The sequence below is a fragment of the Pangasianodon hypophthalmus genome, chromosome 20 (assembly GCF_027358585.1).
Source record: "Pangasianodon hypophthalmus isolate fPanHyp1 chromosome 20, fPanHyp1.pri, whole genome shotgun sequence".
NCBI classification, from domain to species: Eukaryota; Metazoa; Chordata; class Actinopteri; order Siluriformes; family Pangasiidae; genus Pangasianodon; species Pangasianodon hypophthalmus.
This window is the reverse complement of record NC_069729.1, coordinates 17,181,486-17,203,972: the sequence shown is the minus strand read 5'-3', so window position 1 is coordinate 17,203,972 and position 22,487 is coordinate 17,181,486. Positions and strand designations below refer to the sequence as shown.

The 22,487-nt window shown below is 37.0% G+C and overlaps 1 protein-coding gene across 4 annotated transcripts in view; it reads left to right on the top strand.

Moving 5' to 3' along the window:
- The window catches only part of iffo2b (intermediate filament family orphan 2b), a 44,289-nt gene that overhangs the window by 16,591 nt on the left and 5,211 nt on the right, over positions 1-22,487 (top strand). Inside the window, exons 2-9 of one of the 4 annotated variants that reach the window (XM_026932756.3) lie at positions 12,140-12,200; positions 14,365-14,460; positions 16,056-16,121; positions 17,075-17,233; positions 19,409-19,554; positions 19,889-20,045; positions 20,538-20,627; positions 20,934-21,058. In XM_026932756.3, coding sequence (XP_026788557.2) covers positions 12,140-12,200; positions 14,365-14,460; positions 16,056-16,121; positions 17,075-17,233; positions 19,409-19,554; positions 19,889-20,045; positions 20,538-20,627; positions 20,934-21,058 — 900 coding nt within the window. Of the gene's footprint in view, positions 1-12,139; positions 12,201-14,364; positions 14,461-16,055; positions 16,122-17,074; positions 17,234-19,408; positions 19,555-19,858; positions 20,046-20,537; positions 20,628-20,933; positions 21,059-22,487 lie in introns of all 4 variants that reach the window. The other 3 variants (XM_026932755.3, XM_026932758.3, XM_026932757.3) reach the window with 3 other exon arrangements.

The following is a 22,487-nucleotide window of genomic DNA, read 5'->3' as shown; positions in this document are numbered from 1 at the left end:
ATTGAAATGGCTTTTCTGGTCAATGAACATACTTTGATGATTCAGAAAGGGTGAAGTGAGCTGAAACTAAACAACCGAGGCGTTCCTGTAGAAAAACATTCATCGCCAGGTATTTGTTAGCGTTCCTTCCAGTGAACTCACCTTTACTCATCCTTGTTTCATTCCTGTCTGTGCAGGAGTTCCAACAAGCCTTGTGGTCCACCCAGATTTACCGATTAATACAATTACCTATTCAGAGGCATTAAATCATTATCACACCACTCTTATTTTTTTACATGTTGCTCCGAGCAGAGCCATTTTACATTCTCACACAGATATACATCTCAGGGTTTGCCTATTTTCTGGCTACAGTTACAGGCAGTGATGTGTTTTCGCTGCAAATGGTCTTTGATCAGAGAGCTTTCAAAACAAGGCTTCGTGACCACACCTTGTCCCACCTGTTTGGAAAGGTATATCTCAGAGACAGGAACATATTCGTTCAGGGTGTGTTCCTCAAAACACGGCTTAGTGCCTGACAGAGAATAGCTCGAGGGTCGATGAGATGGTTTGTTACAGTACACCACAATGTTTAGTGATGAGATAATGAATTTGTACGAGGAAATAAGGTGTGGACTGGCCGTTATAGGCATGGCAGTGTAGGTGGATGTATGAATAGCCTGTCTGAGATGGAATTACGGTCTCATCATCTGTTTTAAATCAATCAATTTAAATCATTACACGCGTTTAAAAAAAAAGAAGAAACAAAAAAATTAAATAACCAAAAACAATTAAGAATATCAATGCACAATTTTCAGTTAAGCAGCCCAAATCCATGTCCAAACACCACAAACAAAAAATTAAATTATGAATATACACTGTATTTATATATACACTCTGCCACAATAATAGGAACACCTGTACACATACCCCTGCACATTCATCCAATCAGCTAATCATCTGGTAGCAGCTCAGTGTGTAAAATTATGTAGATACAAGTCAAGAGCTTCAGTTAATGTTCACAGCAAACATCAGATTGGGGAAAAATGTGATCTCAGTGACTCTGACCGTAGTTTTTGGTGCCAGATGGGCTGGTCTGAGTATTTCAGAATCTACTGATCTCTTGGGATTTTCACACAGAACAGTCTCTAGCATTTACACAGAATAGCACAAAAAATAAATATCCAGTGAGGACAGTTATATGGGCAGAAATGCCTTATTGATGAGAGAGGTCAAAGAAGAATGGCCAGACTGGTTTGAGTTGACAGGAAGGCTATGGTAACTCAAATAACCACACTTTACAGCCATGGTGAGCAGAAAAGCATTTCAGAATGCGAAACACGTTGAACCATGAGGCTGATTGGTTACAACAGCAGAAGATGGCATCCTGGCATCCAAGAACGGGAATCTGACGCTAAAGTGTGCACAGGCCCACTGAAAACTTGACAGTCGAAGATTCAAAAAATGTCGTCTGGTCTTTTTCCAATCTCTAAGTGTCCAGTTTCAGTAGTCAGCTGTTTGGATAATTACATGAGCAGGTAAACCTCCAATGTATTGCCAATATACAGTACTGTGCAAAAGTCTTAGGCCCATGCAAAGAAATGCTGTAGAGCAAAGAAGCCTTCAAAAATAATGAAAAATGTTTCTACGTTAAAAAAATATTATAAAGAGCAATAAACAGTAATAAATGAAACAAAGGCAATATTTGGTGTGATGGCCCTTTGCTTTAAAAAAATAGTCTCAGGTACAGTTTGTACAGGTTTATAAGGAAATGAGCTGTAAGTGTTACTGAGCATCTTGCAGAAGCAGCCACAGTTCTTCTGGAGACTTTGACTGTCGTACTTACTTCCTATTTTTGCAGCAAAACCCAGCAGCCTTCATTATGTTTGTTGTCTGAAAAGTGATCTCTTATGTAATATGCTGCTTTCTTTACTGCCATACAAACATTTTGCTTGGAAATCTGAAATGTTTTTGTACTGATTCGATAATGTAGAAGTCATAAAATAAAAATCTGTAACAAAGTTTGTACTAAAAAAATAAATAGGGTGCCTAAGATTTACATAATACTGTATCTTAAGTTTTGGTTTTAAGTTTTAAGGTTTTAAGTTTTAATGAATAACAAAATAATGAATATTTATGAAAGTAGACACTCAGAACCACTTGTTGGAAAGTGAGTGACTATTAATTAGAGAGCAAATGTAACTAAAAATAATTTATTTCATATTTTTAAAAAATCAGTCTCTTTTATCTTACTGCAGCATTTCTGTAAAATGAATGATTTTTATTCACGAAAAGCATGATGTTTCATTTTGAAAAGATCGTTATTTGTCTTATTCCACCTCCACACATACGCTTCGCCACTTTTGATTCTCAAGCTCATAATGTTGGCACCAGTATGATTTAAGATTCTTTGGGGTGCCACACCTTTCACAGAAGGCTGACCCTGCCCTAGTAGAAAGGAATTCCTCTCATTTCGTTTCCTCTGGATCTGTATAATGGATCTCCTTCTCGTGTATTTTATGTTTGTTTTCCCCTATGCTCCGTGTTCAGATGAATCTGTTTGTATCCTGTCTTGAAGGTGTGTCCAGGCTTGAATGGTCTTGCTTTTGTGCCCCAGTCTGCAGACACATGAAAGAAAGTCTCCAGGCAAGGAATAAAAGCATCATGTCTGTGTTATGCACATTATTATATTATTCATGTTCGGAGAGGATTAGTTTTCTTTTAAACTTTGCTACGATAATGAAATGATCTAATGCAGCCAAGTCCAGACTGACATAGATCATTTTTTACTGAATAGTGGCTCATTCTGATTGAGGATTTAAGGATTTGAATATAATACTCAGGTTATATAAACCACAGCTGTGTCTGTAATACTGTACTTACCTATGAATGTTAGGTTAAGCTAGGTAATATAAAAGCCTGGATTAATAATGTGGTTTACAATATTATTATTAAATACTGTGTTTTATATACAAAGGTATCTAGTTCAGAAGTTGGTAAAAACAGGTACCACCAATCAAGATAGCAGGATCAGGTACTAGTCTAGTTATTGCACAGCCATTAAGGTTCTGTACTAGTAACTAAAAGGTAAAGTACTGATAGAGAGACAATACGTGATGTCCTCAAGGCCTTCTAACAGCAGTAAGAGCTTGTAATAACATTGATAGCTTCAAACTCCTCGGCTGCTTATTTAGATTGAACTCTACCTCATTAAATAAGAATCAGCCAAATAAAAAAACAAATCTAAGGAATAAAACACTTGGGGGTGTGCTGTTACAGGAAATTAATCAACAATGGAATGATAACAGTAACTCTGCTTCACATACGGTCACATCACACCACCCCATTGTTGATTAATTTCCTATGGATTTGCTGTGGTATAAGTTGATTATTTTGCTATAGCAGCACTTCCCAAAGTGTCTTATTAATTAAGGAACAACACGCCATTCTTTTTAACCGCTTGTAGCTGCATTTTGGAGAATGGAACAAAACAACAAAGGTTCCCGTTATCACTTGCGTTATAGCAGCAATAAGCAGTTGTTCCCTCACAATCTTCTCTTTTTTCTTTCTCTTAAAGTTAATAAAACAAAAAAAAAAATACAGTACAGCTTGACTTGTTACAGAGAACCTGGAAAGCACTGTGTTCTGAAGACTTTGCCATGGCAGAAATCTTACTGACTGAAACAGCACTAACTCTGGAGACTCCTTGCATAAATGCTAAATAAACGTCACCTAACAGAAAACTTCACCATGTCAGCAACTATGTTGCACATGAAATATTGTCAGAGGTTCTGTTATTGAATATTAAGCAATGTTCTGACCAATCAGATTTGAGTATTCAGAGCTATGGTGTGAATATTGATAATATTCACATAGTAGATGTTCTGCATGTCATCTCTCATTCACCATATTTCCACCCATCATCATCTTGGACTTTTAAAGACTGTAAGTTTAATATAATGGAAAAGAACCCACACTCTACCTAAAAACATAAAATATCAAATTAATATGGTGCAACGATCACAGAGATGAAAGTTTCCAACTAATGAATGTTGTATATAATGTGGTATACAAAACAATGTTCTTTAAGAGTTAATAATAACCTGAAAAGGTTGAAACCGGATGACCTCAAGACTTCATGACGATAGTGAGAGCATGGGATAACATTTCAGCAGCATATATTTCACTGAAAACGGATAAGTCTATGCCACACATAGCAGACATTCCTTTAACAGATTTCCTTTCAATGTTACCATACAGGTGAAAAACAGGTTAAAACCCTTTCTATGGAATGTATGGAATATATGAACCCTGTATGACAAAAAAGTTTTTGTTAATAGCCCCTGAATCCTGCGAGTATAGGGAAATACTTCTACTTCCTACACTTAGTGTTTTTCCCTACATTCTTGCACCTAAACCTTATCAGCTGTCAGCTGCCCATCAGCTGTCCTCTCAGTACTTAGTGTTATTGATATGTTTGGAGATTTGAGGTGAAGGCTATTTTCTCCTGCTCTATTTAAAGTGCTCCAATTCTGACAGGTGGAAAGAGAATCTTGCCTCTACAAAAATTAACCATGGTCATATGTGTAAAAAAAAATACCACTGCTTGCACTGGTAACTATTGTAGGTCTATGGCACCATAGCAGAGCTGTAGTAATACCATGGGTAAACATGTAGTTACCATAAGAATGTAAAACCTTGGGAGTATTGTGGGAAAAGGTGAGATAACAAGGTACCATAGAAGAACCATAGGGAGTAATAGTTGAAACATAGAGTATCATTGTAGCACCATACCACAGTAAAACCAGAGAGTATCGTAATAGAACCATAGGGTACCATAGTATAAGCATAGTATAATTAACCATAGGTTAATTAGCAAATGCAAAGTATATCTTAAAAAAGCAATAGGGTACCATAGTAGAACCATAGAGCATTATAGTAGAACCACTGTATAGAAATATATGGCATCATGTAGAAATATATGGCATCATAGTAGAACCAAACTGTGCTATACAATACTAAATTATTGTACATTTTTTGAGGGTGGAATTTGACTGAATCATCTCTGCCAACTGGAATTTGGAATGTGCAGTAGTTTGAGGAAAGACACAATCCTCAGTTTGTTCTTTATTAGAGAGGGATACACAGAGAGTTTAAAACTCAAACTCAAATCAAGGGAAAACAAGGAACAGGTGAACACACTCAGGAACACTGCAAAGAAGACACAGAAGAAGAGGAAGAAGAAGCAGCCTCTATTTGTCACATATACCTTACAGCACAGTGAAATTCTTTTCTTCGCATATCCCAGCTTGTTAGGAAGCTGGGGTCAGAGCGCATGGTCCGCCATGATACAGCACCCCCAGAGCACAGAGGGTCAAGGGCCTTGCTCAAGGGCCCAACAGTGGCTCTGAAACAGGAACCAAAACAAACGCACATGGCACAAACACAAGCACATTCATCACCATGGGAACCATCACACGTACGCATAGGGAGTCACCGTGACAGAATTGTGTTTAGTTGATGTTCTTACTACAGCATAATTATTTTGATATAAAAAGAGGTAGGGCCTTCTCAATATGAGGACCAAAGAAGTGTAAAATATGTGTCAGGTTAGAATGAGGTTAATAGAAATGGACAAGAATAGAGGAAGAGGTATCACAGGATATGTTGGAGCAAAAAAAAGGATCTGGATTAATTTCATAAGCCCCCTGTTGTGATCTTTTGGAGCATGGAGTTTTTGCTGCACCTGCACTTTCCCTAGACTGAACACTCATTAACACTCGACATGTGTTGCAGCCTCTGTGGACAGAATGGATTCCTTCAGGCTGCCTGCATTACACCTAATCAATACAGAAAAAAAAACCCCGTGGTCTGTGTGTGTGTCAGTGTGTGTGTGTGTAATAAATGGATATGGGGTTTCACGACTTCAGTATAGAAAGTAAAGATGGAATCTAAGCAGCACGGAACCCCACTCGAGCTCTCTGTAAACTATATCCATGTATCGTGACATGAAATTGCATAGGGATTATTTATTTCATGTATTCACTTGGCATTCATTACAAATGGGGAGCAATGTGATCTGGTAGTGCTGAAATTTGAACTCACAACATTTCAGTCAGTAGCATCGAACCATAATCCCCTAATTTCTGCCCTACGCCCTGCCCCAGTTTTTCCACTAGGAAAAAAGTAACATCTGTATGCATTATGGCCAAGCTAACCTTAAAAAACCTCACTGGTGTTAAACCAGTTTACTCTATCATTATTATTATTATTATTATTATTATTATTATTATTATTTTGTTACAATACTAACCACAAAGGCACTGTTGAAGTTACTAAAACAATATATAATATTTCTGCACAAGGTTTTACTGCACAAATTTTACTTGAGTAAAAAAATGTCCCTTGATTGATGTTATGAAAATTATTACCTTTCCATACAGGAAATGTCATGTGTGGACACCATTAATATATTGTCCCTCTGAAGAGATAAACATTGACAGAGAATGACAGGAACCCTTGAGAGGAACGTGACATTTTTCTTTTTTTCTTTTTTTATGTAAATGCTAAAAAAAAAAAAAAAAAAAAAAAGCTTCTCTGAGGTATCGATAGCTGGATTAGCATATTCATGGAGGCAGCATTTACATACCAAAATCTGGCCTACTTTTAAAAAGTCAACATTGTAGAGTTTTTTTTTTGTTGTTAGAAAGTCGTCTTTACTGTTGCGTGGTGAGAGAAACACAGGTTTGACGTTTAAACACAACTTCTTGTTTCCTCTGTCAGGCTTAGCCAAGTGTGGTGATTTATGTAGTGTTACCTCATGCTAGCTCATTAGCTGATTGTCTAGCAGGGTTATGGTTAGCTACATTTCAGTGGAAACCTATGAAAGACACTTTTATTTCTTTTTCTCTTCTTTCTGACATTTTCAAAGAAGAGGACACTTCAATCAAACATTAGCATGTGATAAGCCCTCAGTATACACACATATTAGCTAACGTGAAAACAGTGCATATTAACCATGCTCTGTCATTTATTTTTTCCTTTTACCTCACTCAGTTAAACACACACTTATTCAGCATGCAGTCTTTCCTAAGTACTCAATGACTTTGGAATTTTTTGGTCACCCTCTGAGGCTATTCCAAGTCCTTGTAAGGTGACTCTTTGTCTATTTACAACTCAGACAAAACGAACAGTCAGTCCAATGCTCCTTATAAGCAGTGTGATGGCTGAGAATTGAATGTTTTCACCATGTACTTCTGTTTTAGGGTTGGTTGTCATTCCAGATGCTCCCCAGACTAGTCTGCTTTGCAGAGATGCACTATCTTGGTAAATATTGAGACGCTAGTGTGACCTTCAGGTGACATGGAAACGATCCATCAGTTGATCTGTGTCACTGATCTCACACCACTTTTAATTCAGCTTTAAAATAGATAGCACTGCTATTCTGAGGCTAGTTCAAACCTTGATTCTCTGAGCATATGGGATCAAAAAACATACATAAAATGTGATTCACACTTGTGGGGTTTTTATTTCTAAGAAATAAAAGAGAAGAGTAAGCTTATATATACAATATATGGCCAAAAGTATGTGGATGCTTGATCATCACATCTTTATCAACTTGTCCCTGTGCCAAAGCCATGGGCATTAATATGAAGTTAAATTCATGACATTTCTATGACCGAGCCATGTTTACAGTCCCTGAGCTCTTCAGTATGACCCATTCTACTGCCAGTGTTTGTCTATGGAGATTGCATGGGTATGTGCTTGATTTTATGCACCTGTTAGCAAGGGGTGTGGCTGAAACTCAATAATTAGTAGGGGTATACCTCTTACATACCTTTGGCCATATAGTGTGTGTGCATATATATATATATTATGCTGTAAGCTTGGATAATATGTATGTACATATTCATAAGGAAGCTTTTTTGTTATTTCAACATATCTCATTTTTTAGACATTTTAACTTACTATATCATAATTTCTTTAACTTAATAACTCCCTGTTGCAGAACATGTTATTATTTCAAGTTAATTTATATATTTCAACATATCTTGTTATTTCAAGAGATGTTGTTATTTTACTTTAACGTAACATAATATGCTAGTTCATGGTGTCATTATTTCAAATTATCTCATTTTGACTTTATATTTATCACAGTATAATCTATGAATAAGACTAATTTCCTGAATATTAGCATATAGTAATAATAATTCTTACTATTGCTTTGTAGTTGTAATATCTTCACTATTATTCTAAAATGTGGAAAATAATAAACCTTTCACTGCTGCTGTAATATTTATCCCTGACTTTTTACATCACACTGTGTGCACTGGTGCTCATATCCCACTCAGTCACAAAAGAAATTGTGCTCTCCTGCTGCATGTGTCGTGACGTGATTGACTGGATGTGATGTAACTGTGAACCTCAGTGACCTCTTTAGCTCAGCACACCACAGCCGTGTGTGATTTAGACACAGCTGAAGCAGCTGAGACAGCACTGTGACACAAGGCTCCGACTATGGCAGCACCCTTAGGCCATAATAAAGGGACTAGGTCCTGACCAATACATTTGTTAGACAATACTATTGGCTGATCATAAGGATCCAGGGAGTTACTGGAATTGGTGAAAATTAGAGTGTGAGTGTGAGAATCATGTCTGTTTAAAGGTTATATTGGGAAATCACATTCAGGAATATTATGCTAACCATGTAATATTTAGCAGGTCATAGGATCAAAATATTTTAAACTATTGTTCTATAGATTTTTTCTATTCAATGTAAATAAGGTGTACAGACTTTTAAAGTAAAACTTTGAAGTAAAGCTTCATTTTACAAAAGATTTTGGTACCTACTTATTTTCTGAAATTATAAGTAATATTAGCCGATTTGTCAGTAAGCAAAATTTTTAGCTCCCTAAAGTATTTTTTTAATTAATTTTAATCACTCTTAAATGGATTATGAGAGTATTATCCATTTATGGAGCATGTATGTATGTTAAATGACACAAAGCATACGCAACTATGGAGCTTTTACTTTTTTCACTTTTCTGTGGTTTTACATGTGACCGGTCCTCTTTTAGAGTATAACCGAAATGCAAAACTGAGAGTGCAGGCTTCTGTTTCAGTCCCACGGATCTCTTGTGGTTAGAGGTTCGTGTGTGTGTTGTGGTCCAGTCACTTGGTTCAGTCCTCACTGTAAACACGGTAGGATGGCTTATCAGTATGCAGACATTGCAGATGCTATCCTGTATTTTTGGGACGGTGTTTACCATTTCCTGTTTGTACCCCATGGAAACAGACAGTGCCTTTTTAAAGATGGAGCCCCGATTATCACTCACCGAAAGAAGAGTGTGTGACGGTGAGCTTGATGAGCTATTTTGGTGTCTCCCATGAGGGTTGCCATAGCAACCTGGAGTCATCCTTTTAAAATGATCTGATTCTCAAAAGAGCACTGCTGCTTATGTGGTCAGCAGACACTTCTGTCTGCATGCTTGATTAGTTGCTTCTTTACTGCCACCAGCTCCAGCTTTAGTTTTAGCTTTAAAGTTGTTTGTTTGCTGCATTGCAGCGTTTCATAGTTTTTTTGCTCTGCAGAACTTTGAGTACATTGTCAAGGTAAATTACTTACAAAACATTAGCTTTACATAGGTAGCTGGGGTAGTTACTTCCTTTAGAGGTGCTGCTTGGTGATTTTTATTTTCATCTGAATCCAAACCACTTGAAAAGAAGCTTTATTACTTATTACATGATAATATCATATCAGAGGTTTTCATCTGTCTGAATGGTGTTGTGATACCAATGCCTGGATAAGTAATTGGCTTTCTATATATGGATTTCATATAAACAAAGTTATAGGAAAATTATATTCACCCTTAGAGTGCCCGTGAAATCAAAATAGGTGTTTCAGAGTTTTTTGTACCCGTCATTTAGTGTTACTGACACCAATATGACAGTGAAATAAATTTTTAATAGTTTTGGAGATGTTGTTTTAATATTAATAGTTTGTTACTTATAGTTTTTTTTGTTTTGTTTTGTTTTGTTTTGTTTTTTTTGATGACTCATACCCGTACTAATCTTGTAATTGTCCAATTAAATGCTCTCTAGAATGTATATGTCCCGCCCCCAGGGGCGGGTCTTGCTCTACAATAGCAGCTCATTAGCAACAAATGTGGTTTGTTGGAGGGTTCTTGGAGGTGCATATCTGTCTGTCATGTCTTTCTGCACACTCGTTCCTTTTTCATCCATCCCTTACTGGAGAATAAATGGTGTGAACTTATTCATTTAGAAGAGGGTCAAATTTGTGGAAGTTAGTGGTTATGTGACAGGCATATTTCATAAAAGTGTTTTACCAACAAATCTCCATCAGTAAGAGTAAGTAATATCATTTTATCAAGTAGCTTAATATTTAAAATTTATTATAACACTACCAGTCAGATGTCAGCAGCCTCTCGCTGACAGTAAACCTTGGTTTAAACATACATGACAACTCGGAAAACATTTAACGTCGCCAGGCTGTTTAATGTCAACAGGCGTAAGTGAAGGCAAGAAAGTGAGGAATCCTCCATAGTTGAAAAACTGTGAAACTCTTCGCTGTTCTCCACCTTCGCTGTTCTCCATCTTTAGCTAGTTGACTCAGTTACTGTCAAGTTTGTTTAGGTGGAGGTGTGAATTTTTGAATCTGAGACTATTTTCAGGTTTAATGCATTGTGGCACTAGCAGGAGGTAGATTTTCTGAATGACTGGATTCTATTCTAATCAGTGTACCAGTTTATATATATATATATATATATATATATATATGCAGACTCTGTCACACAGCTCAGTCTTGGATGAACCCTTTGCCCTCATGCTGCTGATTCCTGGTCTGTTCTGCTGCATCGGGATTAAATTACACTGTGGCCTGATAAACAGACTACAGACGCCTGGACTTCACCGCCTGAGCCATTTATACCTGCTGCGTATTAAGACAAGTCGATGTTTAACCCTCATGTGCTGTTCAGTGAAGAGCAGTAGATATCCCGATGTCTGAAACTCTTATCTTGTATTATCATCTCGTTTGTTATCAGTAAAACCCGTATTTATGGAACGAGCTCTTCCTGTGGTTAGGGAACCTCCTCATGGCAGTGTAAATAATAGATGGATGGAAAATGACACATTACAAAAAAAAAAAAAATTGAGCATGTGAAAATATCTTTAAATATAAGCAACATTATCTAATATTTCTCAATATAAGATTATAAAAACAAAAATCTTTCAAGCTCAATATTTCAAGCTTGAAATTATTCCGTTGGCAGATAATTTTGATAATTTCAAGTATTATTTCTAGAAAGAAGCTCCTAAAATAGATAATTTCAAGCATGATATTAGTAAATATGTCTAGAAATGGTGTTACTAATCTAATTGTTGTTTTACAATAATCAAATAGTGAGAAAATAGTTGCATTTTCCTATATTCAAGATATCTATATTCAGAACCTTTCATGGAAAAGTTTGTGTGTGTGTGTTTTTGTGTAAAAGTATTAGTTGTTCAATATTTCTAATGCCTAAGAAATGGCAAAAATTGGTGAGGAACATTCTTTACATTTTTATTCTCATAATAAATACCAGAGTGCATGAATATTCATGAATATGCTAATTGTACACACCCACAAATAGCCTAATACTACAAACATAGCTAGTTGGCTATCTAAATGCTAGTTAAGTTGCTTACATTTGTCAAAGTTCGACACAAGTTTGATTTTAGTATCTGAGTCTCCGAGTCTCAATTTTCATCATGATGTTCTCAACAATTAAGTTAAGACTAACCAAATCTGTCAGAATGTCTCATAACAATAAAAACTATATTGTTTATCACAAAACTTAGCTAACTAGTAGCTTAACATGCAAGGTTTGGCAGTTAAAAATTTCTGCTTACATTGTCATCCTCTGATCTCAGACATGATTGATTCAAAGCTGTGGAGCTTATTTATCGACAAAACAAATGTAATCTTCCCCAGATCGCTTTTTGTTTGTTTGTTTTATGGTAACATGTATAAGTAAAAACGGTAACACGGTAACACATGTTTGAGTTGAGGGTATTATTTTTTTTCCTCACTTAGACTCAAATGCACACCTGTTTTCCATACACTGTGCATGCACTTACTTCAGGTGTGTGTTGGCTGTTGCAGGTGGCAGGAGGAGCTGTCTAGACGAGAGCAGATGGAAACGATGCTGGAGACACTGCATGAGGTGAGCTCACCTTCTCTGTGTCACACACACACACACACACACACACATGTACACACTCTATCGAAACTGTATTAAATAAGTATCCTACACACAGATGTTTCATTAGCATTAATAATAACAAGCAAAAACAGGCTTAACAAACTTAACAGTCCACCTTAAACTATTACATAATCTATAAAGAAAAAATATCTTGACTGAATCATCACATGAAACATTACACAAGACTAGAAAGTCTAATAAGCCAATTTCATTTACCAACGAGAAGCTTTTGGGTCCTTTATTTTTAAATATCCATGCATCGTCACGTCATACTTGAGCCTGACACTCATGCACAGTGATACCAGGTTTTTTTTTTGTTAGCCTTGTAGTTTTTTGTTAGTTTTTTTTTAACCTTGTAGTTCCAGTGTGAAACAAAAGAAGCAAACTTCAGACACTAAATCTGTCTTGGCTGACTAAATACATTTTGGGGAAAATAGAAAGCAGTTCTATAACTACTTCTAAGGTGCAGTCAATCAAACTAAGACTGTATTAAAAAAATCAAATATCATAACATGAATTGCTCAAATAGAGTGTGAATAAACCCAATCAGCCAAATTCAGCCTAAGCACAAACCATGCAGGATTTTTCTCTCCATTTCAAAGGAGTCATGTGCAGTAACAAGTTGACAAAATGTCATTATTCGAAGGCCATAGATAAGACAGCTCAGTAGTGTGTACAAGATTTCTCCAACACCCTAAAGAAATCCTGCACACATTAAGACCCAATCTCTGCTCCTCTGACCTGACTGGAAATCAATAGACAACTGCGTATCTGTTTGTACTAGATCACAGCTCGGCTCAGCAAAAAAGTATGAACGGACTATTCCCACGAGAGCCTCACGTTCCATATAACCTTTAACATTTTGTTCTGAGCCACATGGGCTCACACATTAACCTTCATCTTCTCCTCTGGGCCTGTTACAGAATACATTCTCTGTCTATGCAAGGCTCCAGCACAGGTGTGGGAAAAGTATGACATTTAAAAGCACTCATTTCTAGACCAGTAAAAAGTATGTAATTCAGAAAACCCTTTGGAAAAACTATTCTGTTTTCAAAATGAAAATCAATACACAGGGATTTTAAATTATTTATCTTTACACATTTTCTGCACTAATGCAGGCTCCCAAAAAAATAGTGCCTATTATACGGCACCTGTTTAGTGGCTTTTCTCAAAAAAAAAAAAAAAATTACCTTTAAATGTTAGCAATAAAAACGGAACATAGAAACTTTTAATAATAACGTGAAAACTTTAAATAACAAAGTTTCAAAGTTATTTTGTGAAGAAGGTGTCATGTGGTACAGCACTGCCATCTCACCTCCCCAGGGTACGCGGGTTGATCCTGAGCTCGGATTACTTTCTCTGTGAGTTTCTTCCAGGTTCCCCGGTTTCTTCCCACCTCCCAAAGACATTCTAGTGGACAAGCTATGCTAAATTGCCCCTAGGTATGAATGTGTGTGTGCATCATTCCCTGAGATGCACTGGCATCCCATACAGGGTGTATTCCTGACTCAGGCCCGGATCCACCGCAGCACTGATGAAGGGTATAGTACTTATTGAAGATGATGAATGACTGTAAAAGAATTTTTGTATGTAACATCTAAGGCAAAATCCTTAAATTTGTTGCTTACCCTATTAGTAATAATGAAAAATGATAAAGTAGGGATGTACCTTGATCATAAGTATCAGTATCAAAGCCGGTACTGGCGTGAAACTCTAGGTTGGATTTGACATATTTTTCAATCCAGTCCGCTGATGATATTGACATGACGTTTTGTCATTTTGCCTATGACTTCAAGACACAACTGAAAACACATTTACCTTAATGTCTCTGATATTTTGCAACAGAACTTGACAACAGAAGCCCACAGTGAGTCACTTGGTTGCTGTCAGGTTGTCAGTATCAGATCAGTATCAAATATTGGACAAAAAAAAAGGGGATTGTATCTCCTAGTGAAAAGTATATTAAATATGGTTTTTGTTACTTTGCTCAAAGCATTCAAATGTGTATAGAGAATATAGAGTATCAGGATGATCTTTATTTCTCTACATTTGAAGCAGAAACCTGTCAGGCATCTGTGTTATATAACAGGTGTGTGTGTGTGTGTGTGTGTGTGTTCGTTCTCAGAATGCTCAGGAGTCAGAGGCCATTCAGGAGGAGCTGAGGAATAAAGTGGAGAGGTTAAAAGCTGAACTGGTGGTCTTCAAAAGCCTCATGAGTGATGTAAGTGGGCTGTCATAGACCTCTATATACTTTATTAGTGCCTTTGCTCTAGACAGTGTGGCACGGCTTGATAAATTAACCACGATCCGGCATTTTGCCATTGTTTCCACTGTTAATTGAGCCGTGCATTTTCCAAGTGCTGAATTTGGTTCACTTTTCTTATCCAGGTCCCATATTTGTCAAGCTGGAACATGTAGGTGGGGCTTAAAATAGTGCAGAACCCTGATTCGTCAAACGCAGTAATTACATAACAGTCCTGATAAGGTCTCTGGCTGGAACCAGAACTGCATAGCGATCTTCGGTATTGTGATGATTGTCTGCCAAAAGCTTCCTTTTCTTTTCAGAGGTCCTTTTCTGGCAGGTTCAGGTTTAGGAGACAATTTTAATATAGAATTTTTAAGATTCATTTACACACAAGAATGTTTTTCTTTGTCATTGATAGTTCACTTGATTACATTTCCTACCAAATCATGCCAAGTTCCAAATGGCTTCTTATTGACTGTGCTTGCGCATTACATCAGAGATAACATCATGCAGTTGAAATGTCTCAAACCTCTGTGTATTTTTACTTACTAGAAGAAGCCTTTATTTGTCACATATATATAGATAGGATTAAGGGCCTTGCTCAAGGGCCCAACAGTGGCAGCTTGACGGTTCTGGGGCCTGAATCCCTGACCTTCTGATCAGTAACCCAGAGCCTTAACCTTTGAGCCACCACTGCCCTAAAGTATAGGCACCCTTGCGGTCAACTAGACAGCAAGTACTTATGATCTGCGATCTATTTCTAAACATTTAGTCATCTTATGCATCAGTGAGACAATATACCGGGTGCATTCATGTCACATCATACCAGACATCTGTAGTCATAATACAGCATGATCCCGTCTTGTGATAGGGATGATGCAGAGTCGACCTTATTTGTACTTGTCCCTCCAGCTCTGTTACTGTGAGAACCCAGCTAACACAGTGTACCAGCAGTGGCTCAGTAAGGTCTGATCAGCTCTGCCTCACATTGCATAGACATGATCTCAAACGTTATAAACTGCAAGCCTGCTGTAATGCATCATCAGTGACCTGATTAGGGAGGAACGAGTAAACAGTTTATTGAGGTGTCGTCTGGGTTTCCGTCTGAATTTGTCTTGTGTTGTTTAGTTTAGTCACACTGACTCATCATGTCAACTAAGAAAATTTGGTAGTGGCTTTAATATGTCTAGAGTAAAACAGCATCAGTTCCCTCTTACTTATAACAATTTATTGATGTTCCAATAATTGTGATATACTATATACACTATATACATATGCTACCCATAGGTAGCAGACTATATACATGTATATGTATATATCCATGTATATGATCCATGTATATGATTATATCCACTTTATACATGCATATCATGGATTTTGTACATACATACATTTTATATTATGTACACACTGTGTATGTATATATATATAATGTTATATTATATTTTATATATACACACTGTATCTATATATAATGCATGGCATTTTGGTATTTCTTGTTTATAATTGAAAAATAAGTTCATGATTGTCAAGGATTTTCTACTAAGTTATCACTGACGTTCACTGTAAAGGGTGGCCGGCATCCTGCTTCTCGTTCTAGAGCTGCAGAAAACAGGAGAAGTTTCCCTGATCTGAAAGTAAGGAGGAATTTAACATGCAATGTCTGTTCTCCAAGACTAACTCGTCTGGTGTGGCAATCATTACAACTGATCCATGTTGAGGATTTGACAGGGAGAAAGCAAATGCTAATCACAAAATGGCCGGTGTTATTCTGGCTTGGTGTTGTCATGTGGCATGGGCTGAAATGATTAAAAAAGGGCTGAAATGTAACACCAACTTGTAAATAAAATGTACTTGTTTTGTTTGATTTTTTGTTAGGATAGATTAAAAGAACAGTCTGACCACATATTAAATGTACACAATTTTCAGCTCATCCAAAATGCTTCTTTAATTTTGTACTGGAGCTAATATTACTAGAATGTAAAGTATCATTCATCATGCAAAGTGCAAGGTAATACTACTGGTACATAAAATAGCAGTATAGCAGGGTAATAAGTAAGAATAAAACACTGTGCTGTTGTAGGAAATTAATCAGTGACAGGAAATCACATGAGCAAGTCAGGTTATGGTGAACGTCAGACATGCAGTTTGCACAATACAAAACTGGTAGCAATAGCTCCTGTACAAACCTAAAGACATAAACTTGTCAGGAATAGTTCATCATGTGCTGGCTGATGAATTACAATTGCAGTGGAACATTGTGTACATTTTATTTTTTTGCTGAACTCTTCCTTTTAATGAATGGATTCTAACATGAAGTGAAGTGTCGAACGTTTTCCTTAACTATTCCTCATCTGCAAGCCATGTACAACTAAAAAATGTAACAGATATTCATACTGCACTAGAGGCCAACTGTTAGAAATTATTAAAGTTTCGTCATGTGACGCTGCATCTTTCCTCTGTTTGTCCGACACAGTATGCTTAAACCAGAATCTGTACTAATAATATTTAGAAGGAAAGTTTAGCATCTTTTACTAAATGATATGCCATTAAAAATAGATCTTTCTTAACCAAATTTATTTATTTGCAGCAAATGTCTGAGCTGGACTCTAAAATCCAGGAGAAAGCCATGAAAGTGGACATGGACATCTGCAGAAGAATCGACATCACGGCGAAACTGTGTGATGTAGCGCAACAGAGAAATTCTGAAGACATAATATTCAACGTCAGTCCATCCAGGGCCCCACCGGTGCGTCTCACACACACATACACAGACTGTAATTCACACACACACACAGACATAGTTTGCTCAGTGCCTGCAGTCCACTGATTTAGCTTTAGCACTGGAAAACCTGGAAAGTAGCTGATTTTGTTAAGAGCATTAAACAGGCATTAAAGACAGGGTTTCAGTTTCTGAGTCTTGGTTAACATCGCCATATTCTCTCTGATTTTATTTACCATTTGTCAAGCGTGTCAAAGTATACCATTACTGCCAAGATTTTCTTAATCATTACCATTAGCTAATAGATAGATAGATAGATAGGTTAGCATGCAGGTTGGGTGTCTGAAAGTTTCTAGTTACAGTATGATATTCCAGTAATTTGTGTATCAGAGATATATGTTGAGCTGTTAAACCTTTTCCTGATAAATGAACTCATATGTAACATTAGCTGAGCCTTTGCAGGTGTCCTGAGAAAGTCTTAGTTGAAAAAATGGGACTTTAATGCTCTGTTAATGCAAATTTGACCCAAAACACCAAAACATCTCCAAAAGGAGTTAATCATTTAAAAATCACAAAGTCACAGAAATCTCAAACACTCTGTAGACTCTGGAAATTAAAATTAAAAAACACACACACTCTTTTCTCGAAATGGGCTTGCTCTTTCAAGACCACACAAAGGCAACACAAACAGAACACAAAGTCTATGACACAAAAGTGACCAAACCACAGAGAATACAACTCTCATGTACACACACTCATGCACAAACACACACAGACCACACAGGGACGAATCGCAGACCAACACATCTGCTAATGCAGGACCTTTGCACATAAGGGCGTCACATTCCAGGTACTGAGCTGACCAAAGCCTAACACTGTATCTAAGCAGAGCTTACAGAAGCGGCTGAGATTTAGCCAGATTTATGTGTCTCCAGATTTGTGTAACTTTACTGTCAGACCCTTTATAGATTGCTAGTGTGTCAAAATATCAGTACAGTGCAAGAGCTGGAACCTGACCTTGTGTTTATGTGTCTATATACAGAGGTCAGTGTCAGGGGGATGTGCGTGATGCTTGTAAAGCTGCCAGTACCCCTCTCCATCTCTGCTGGGTTTATGTCATTATGCTCAGGATGTCTTTTATTGATAACCTTCAGAAAATTCAAACCATACACTACAATTATTTTAACATGCCAGTAATCTAAATAGCACTGAAAGATGTCTGGAGTAAATAAATATCTTACATTTTAGTGTATAATCTTCAATAGTTAATTCCATAGGGACTATGTCACATTTAACTACAGTGCATATGGCTTGGTTAACCTTTATGCTCTTGTCATCTGATTAGGCTGTACCTTTGGACAGCAATATTCTGGACTTAAAAAATGCACATACAATGCACATTTAACTTGGATGGCTGGCTGGCTGGCTGGCTGGCTGGCTGGATGGATGGATGGGTTTTGGGGTTATACAGATTGGTATTTGGGTCACAAATCTGGTATCAGTATTATCAGAGAGCCGCATGGTACCCAGAAACATTAACCCACTGAAATTGTATGCTAATCGAGCTAGCTACCCAACATAGCTAATGTTAGTGATAAAAAATTGTGATTGTTATAATAATGTTTAACAACCTTTGAATACTTGAATGTTTTGAGAAATTGAGGATGAAAATCAAGAAGGAGATACTAAAATCCCACTCGTATTAACATGTTACAATGTCAGATAGCCAGCTAGGTAGCCTAGCTAATGTGCTTACCTAGATACTTGGGGTGGCAGGAGGACATGGGGCATTTCCAAATTGCATTTTTAATAAGAGAAAATGGTATACAGATTTTCCTAGGCTGTCTTTATGCAAAACCTCTTATGCCAGTTGTTTGTCATATTTTTAATCACAGGTTACAGCCATAGTATAAATATGATTTTTAAAGGCTTTTAATGTTCATGTTTTTGGAAAAATTGAATCAAACTAATAATTTCATTCTTTTTTTCATAAATTGTTTCTGGATTCAAACAAAAAGTGAAGATTAATGAGATCAGGTGATTTAGATTAGGGTTTAAACAGCTCTGCAGGAATGTAAGGTTGCACAGCCTTTGTGTGACGTAACGGCGTAAGTTTTGAGTTGTTTTGTGTTACGAAGTGTATACGTGAGCATGCTGTTTTTATGCCTGACGATGCTCTTTTCTGCACGTGTGTGGTCTCAGGGGCCTGTGGCCTGCAGGAGAAAAGAGAAGAAGGCGTTGTCAGATGAGGAAAACTCAGAGATGGATGCAGATCCAAGCACGTCGGAAGAGGAAGCAGCCGGGTCACTCAACATTACGGATGAGATGAAGCGGATGCTCAACCAGCTGTGAGTTGCAGTCCAGAAACAAATAGAGTAAATTCTGACAGAATTCTTAGCTATAAAAACAGCAAATGGATTGATGTTAGAATATCCTCTTTTGCCACCAAGTGGTGAAATGAAAAACTACAACTAAAAATATTTTTAAAAATAACAATACATCTCTGGATTTATGAATTCTACAAGTCTAGATCTACTCTCTTTCTTAAACTATTTCAAATCTTTTCTCTGCTATAGCAGCTATCTTTTCTTTACTCTCTGCCCTTTTTTCCTCCTTTCCTTCTCTCTTCCGCATTTTTTCCTCATGCTGCAGACATTGCTCAGATAACTCATTTGTTGCCAGGCGGGAGACCTTTGACATCGACGATGATTGTGACAGTTTGACGTGGGAAGAAAACGAGGAAACGCTGCTGCTGTGGGAGGATTTCACCAACTACAACGTGCCGTTCATCAACACCACAAACAATGGGGCAGACTGTGGAGGAGGCAGCCAGGAAGCCGTGAGTTTGTCTTTACCTCTCAGATGCCATGCTTACCAGCATTGTCAAACTAATCTCGATCTATGTATCTGTAACACTTGTGACATGAATGCAAATAATTTTGACACGTTTCCTTGCAGTGAAAAAAAAAAAAGAAAAGATTTTTCCTTCACACTCACTTACAGTGGAAGTCTAAAGGCAGTCTCTGTCAGTAAATGTTTAAGCATGTCATGTATTTTTGTAGAACACGTAATTTTTCCAGTTAAATGCATCCATGCCTGCATTTAAAGATTTAAAAATTTCTATTTTACATAGCAGGTGGATGGTGATGTTGAATTAATGATGGCCAGAAAGATGATAATCAGCATGTAAATTAATCTTAGTTGCTTGTATGCATCCTTTTTGTCAGTGAGATTAACTATTAAATTCAGAATTAGATCAACTTTTAGGACTAGTAAGAGTTAGGCAAGTTTACAGCCTCCTTCACTGTGTGTCCTTTATCATGTTTGGCAGGACTGCAGTCTGGGAAGTCTGATTGATGAAACCGAGACGCTCTTCAAGACCAGGGAAGAGGAGTACCAGGCAACAATTGGCCAGATCGAGGTTAATATTGTGTCTGTATTTCTGTATATGATAATTGTCATGTCTTCATTAGTAGCATCCCTTGAGATTTGTTTGTCTGTGCTTTCCATGGGATATAAATAACGTTTTTTTTTTCTGCTGTAATTTAACATAGTAACATCTGCTAGATATTAATGTAAGTCTGGAGGACTGAATAAGAGTTGGTGCTGCATTTGTCCTCCTGCTGTCACACTATGATTTATGATTCAGATGAATGTGCCCAGCCAACTGGCTCGTTGTTCTCTGTTATTTAGTCTCTCACTATCTCTACTCTCCACCTTTTTGCAGATGGAGTTGGCTACAGCTAAGAGTGACATGAATCGGCACCTTCATGAGTACATGGAAATGTGCAGTATGAAAAGAGGGTTGGATGTACAGATGGAGACATGCAGGAGAATGATCAAGGGGGGAAGGTAATGGCCACTGACTTTTATTCAGTATTCATAGCAATTCTCTTTTTGTACACCTTTTGAGTTCATGTCCCTGGTCATATAGTGCTCAGTTAATCAGAATTAATCACTTAACAGTATACAAATTATTGTGCTTTCCTCAAAATGTAATGACTTCTGCCCACCTCTAATTGACTCACAAACAGTATTGTGTCATGAACATGTTTGATGAAAAAAAGGGGACTGCATACAAGGAAAATCCCCAAAACCCACTACAAAATATGGCAGCTGGTAATTAATGATTTGGACTGTTTTAAGGAATGTTGTCAGCAGGGACTTGTGAACACTGATGTAATCATGAATTCTCCTAAATATCTGGATTTTAACCCCAAACCGGTCTGCAAGGAGGTTATGACTTGGCCATAGATAGAACTGTTAATGCAGTATTTTGCAGTGGCCATCTGTGTCTGATTTAAACCCCACTGAAACCCAGAGGTCTGAATCGAAGAGAAGCACAAACCTAAGAATCAAGAAGATTAACGTATTCTGTATGGAGGAGGATCCAGGATCACTCTATAAGTGTCTCTTACCTTGTTAGACATTACAGGGAGTGGCTCATTGCAGGAAGAGGCTTATTCTTATTCTCTCCAGGGGGTACTTCACCAAATATTAATTGTAGGGGTGGTGATATGTGTTTTCTTGGGGGAAAAATACTTAGAAAAATGCTTACATAATATGTATTATTCCGTTTTTATGTCCACTTTTGTTCATTTTCATGAAGGGTGCTAATATTTCTGAAGCTGTAAATTTAATACAGGTATATTTAAACATGAAAGGACTTCTTGTAATCTCTGAACATGACTATGGCTGTTAATCAAAACAGTAAAGACAGTGTGGCAGAAATGAGTCCTAAATTTGCAAATGTATTGCTGAGTTAAAGTAACGTTTTGGAGTTTTTATGGAATTTGTCTGTTGAACAGGATTATGGGAAGGATAAATATGATGAAACCTACAAAAAGTATTGGAGATAACAGCTGTTTTAATGCTAAACATAGAATGGGATAGACTTTAGATGTTTAGGGATAGATAGATCTTTCTATTACGCAAATGCCACCAAAAATCGCTTCCTTTTTAAGCTAGCCTCTAGCATTCGCTACAGAGTCTGATATGTTTCGTCAGTAAACATGGTCTTTACATAAAGAGGCAATTTTCCCATGAGCAAACACACATGATTATCTTATTTACTTACCCGTGACTGCTTCACATAAAACTTTTAAAGATAGAAATTTTAAAGTTTTGCTTTTAAGAGGCAATCAGGTTGCAACTTTCAATGTTCTGAAGCTTGTGGCCAGAAAAGTGTACAAAGTAGGTAAAAGTTTGCTTACATAAAACAGAAATAGATCATTTATTATCTATTTATTAAATAGATAAACTATTAGATAATATTATATAT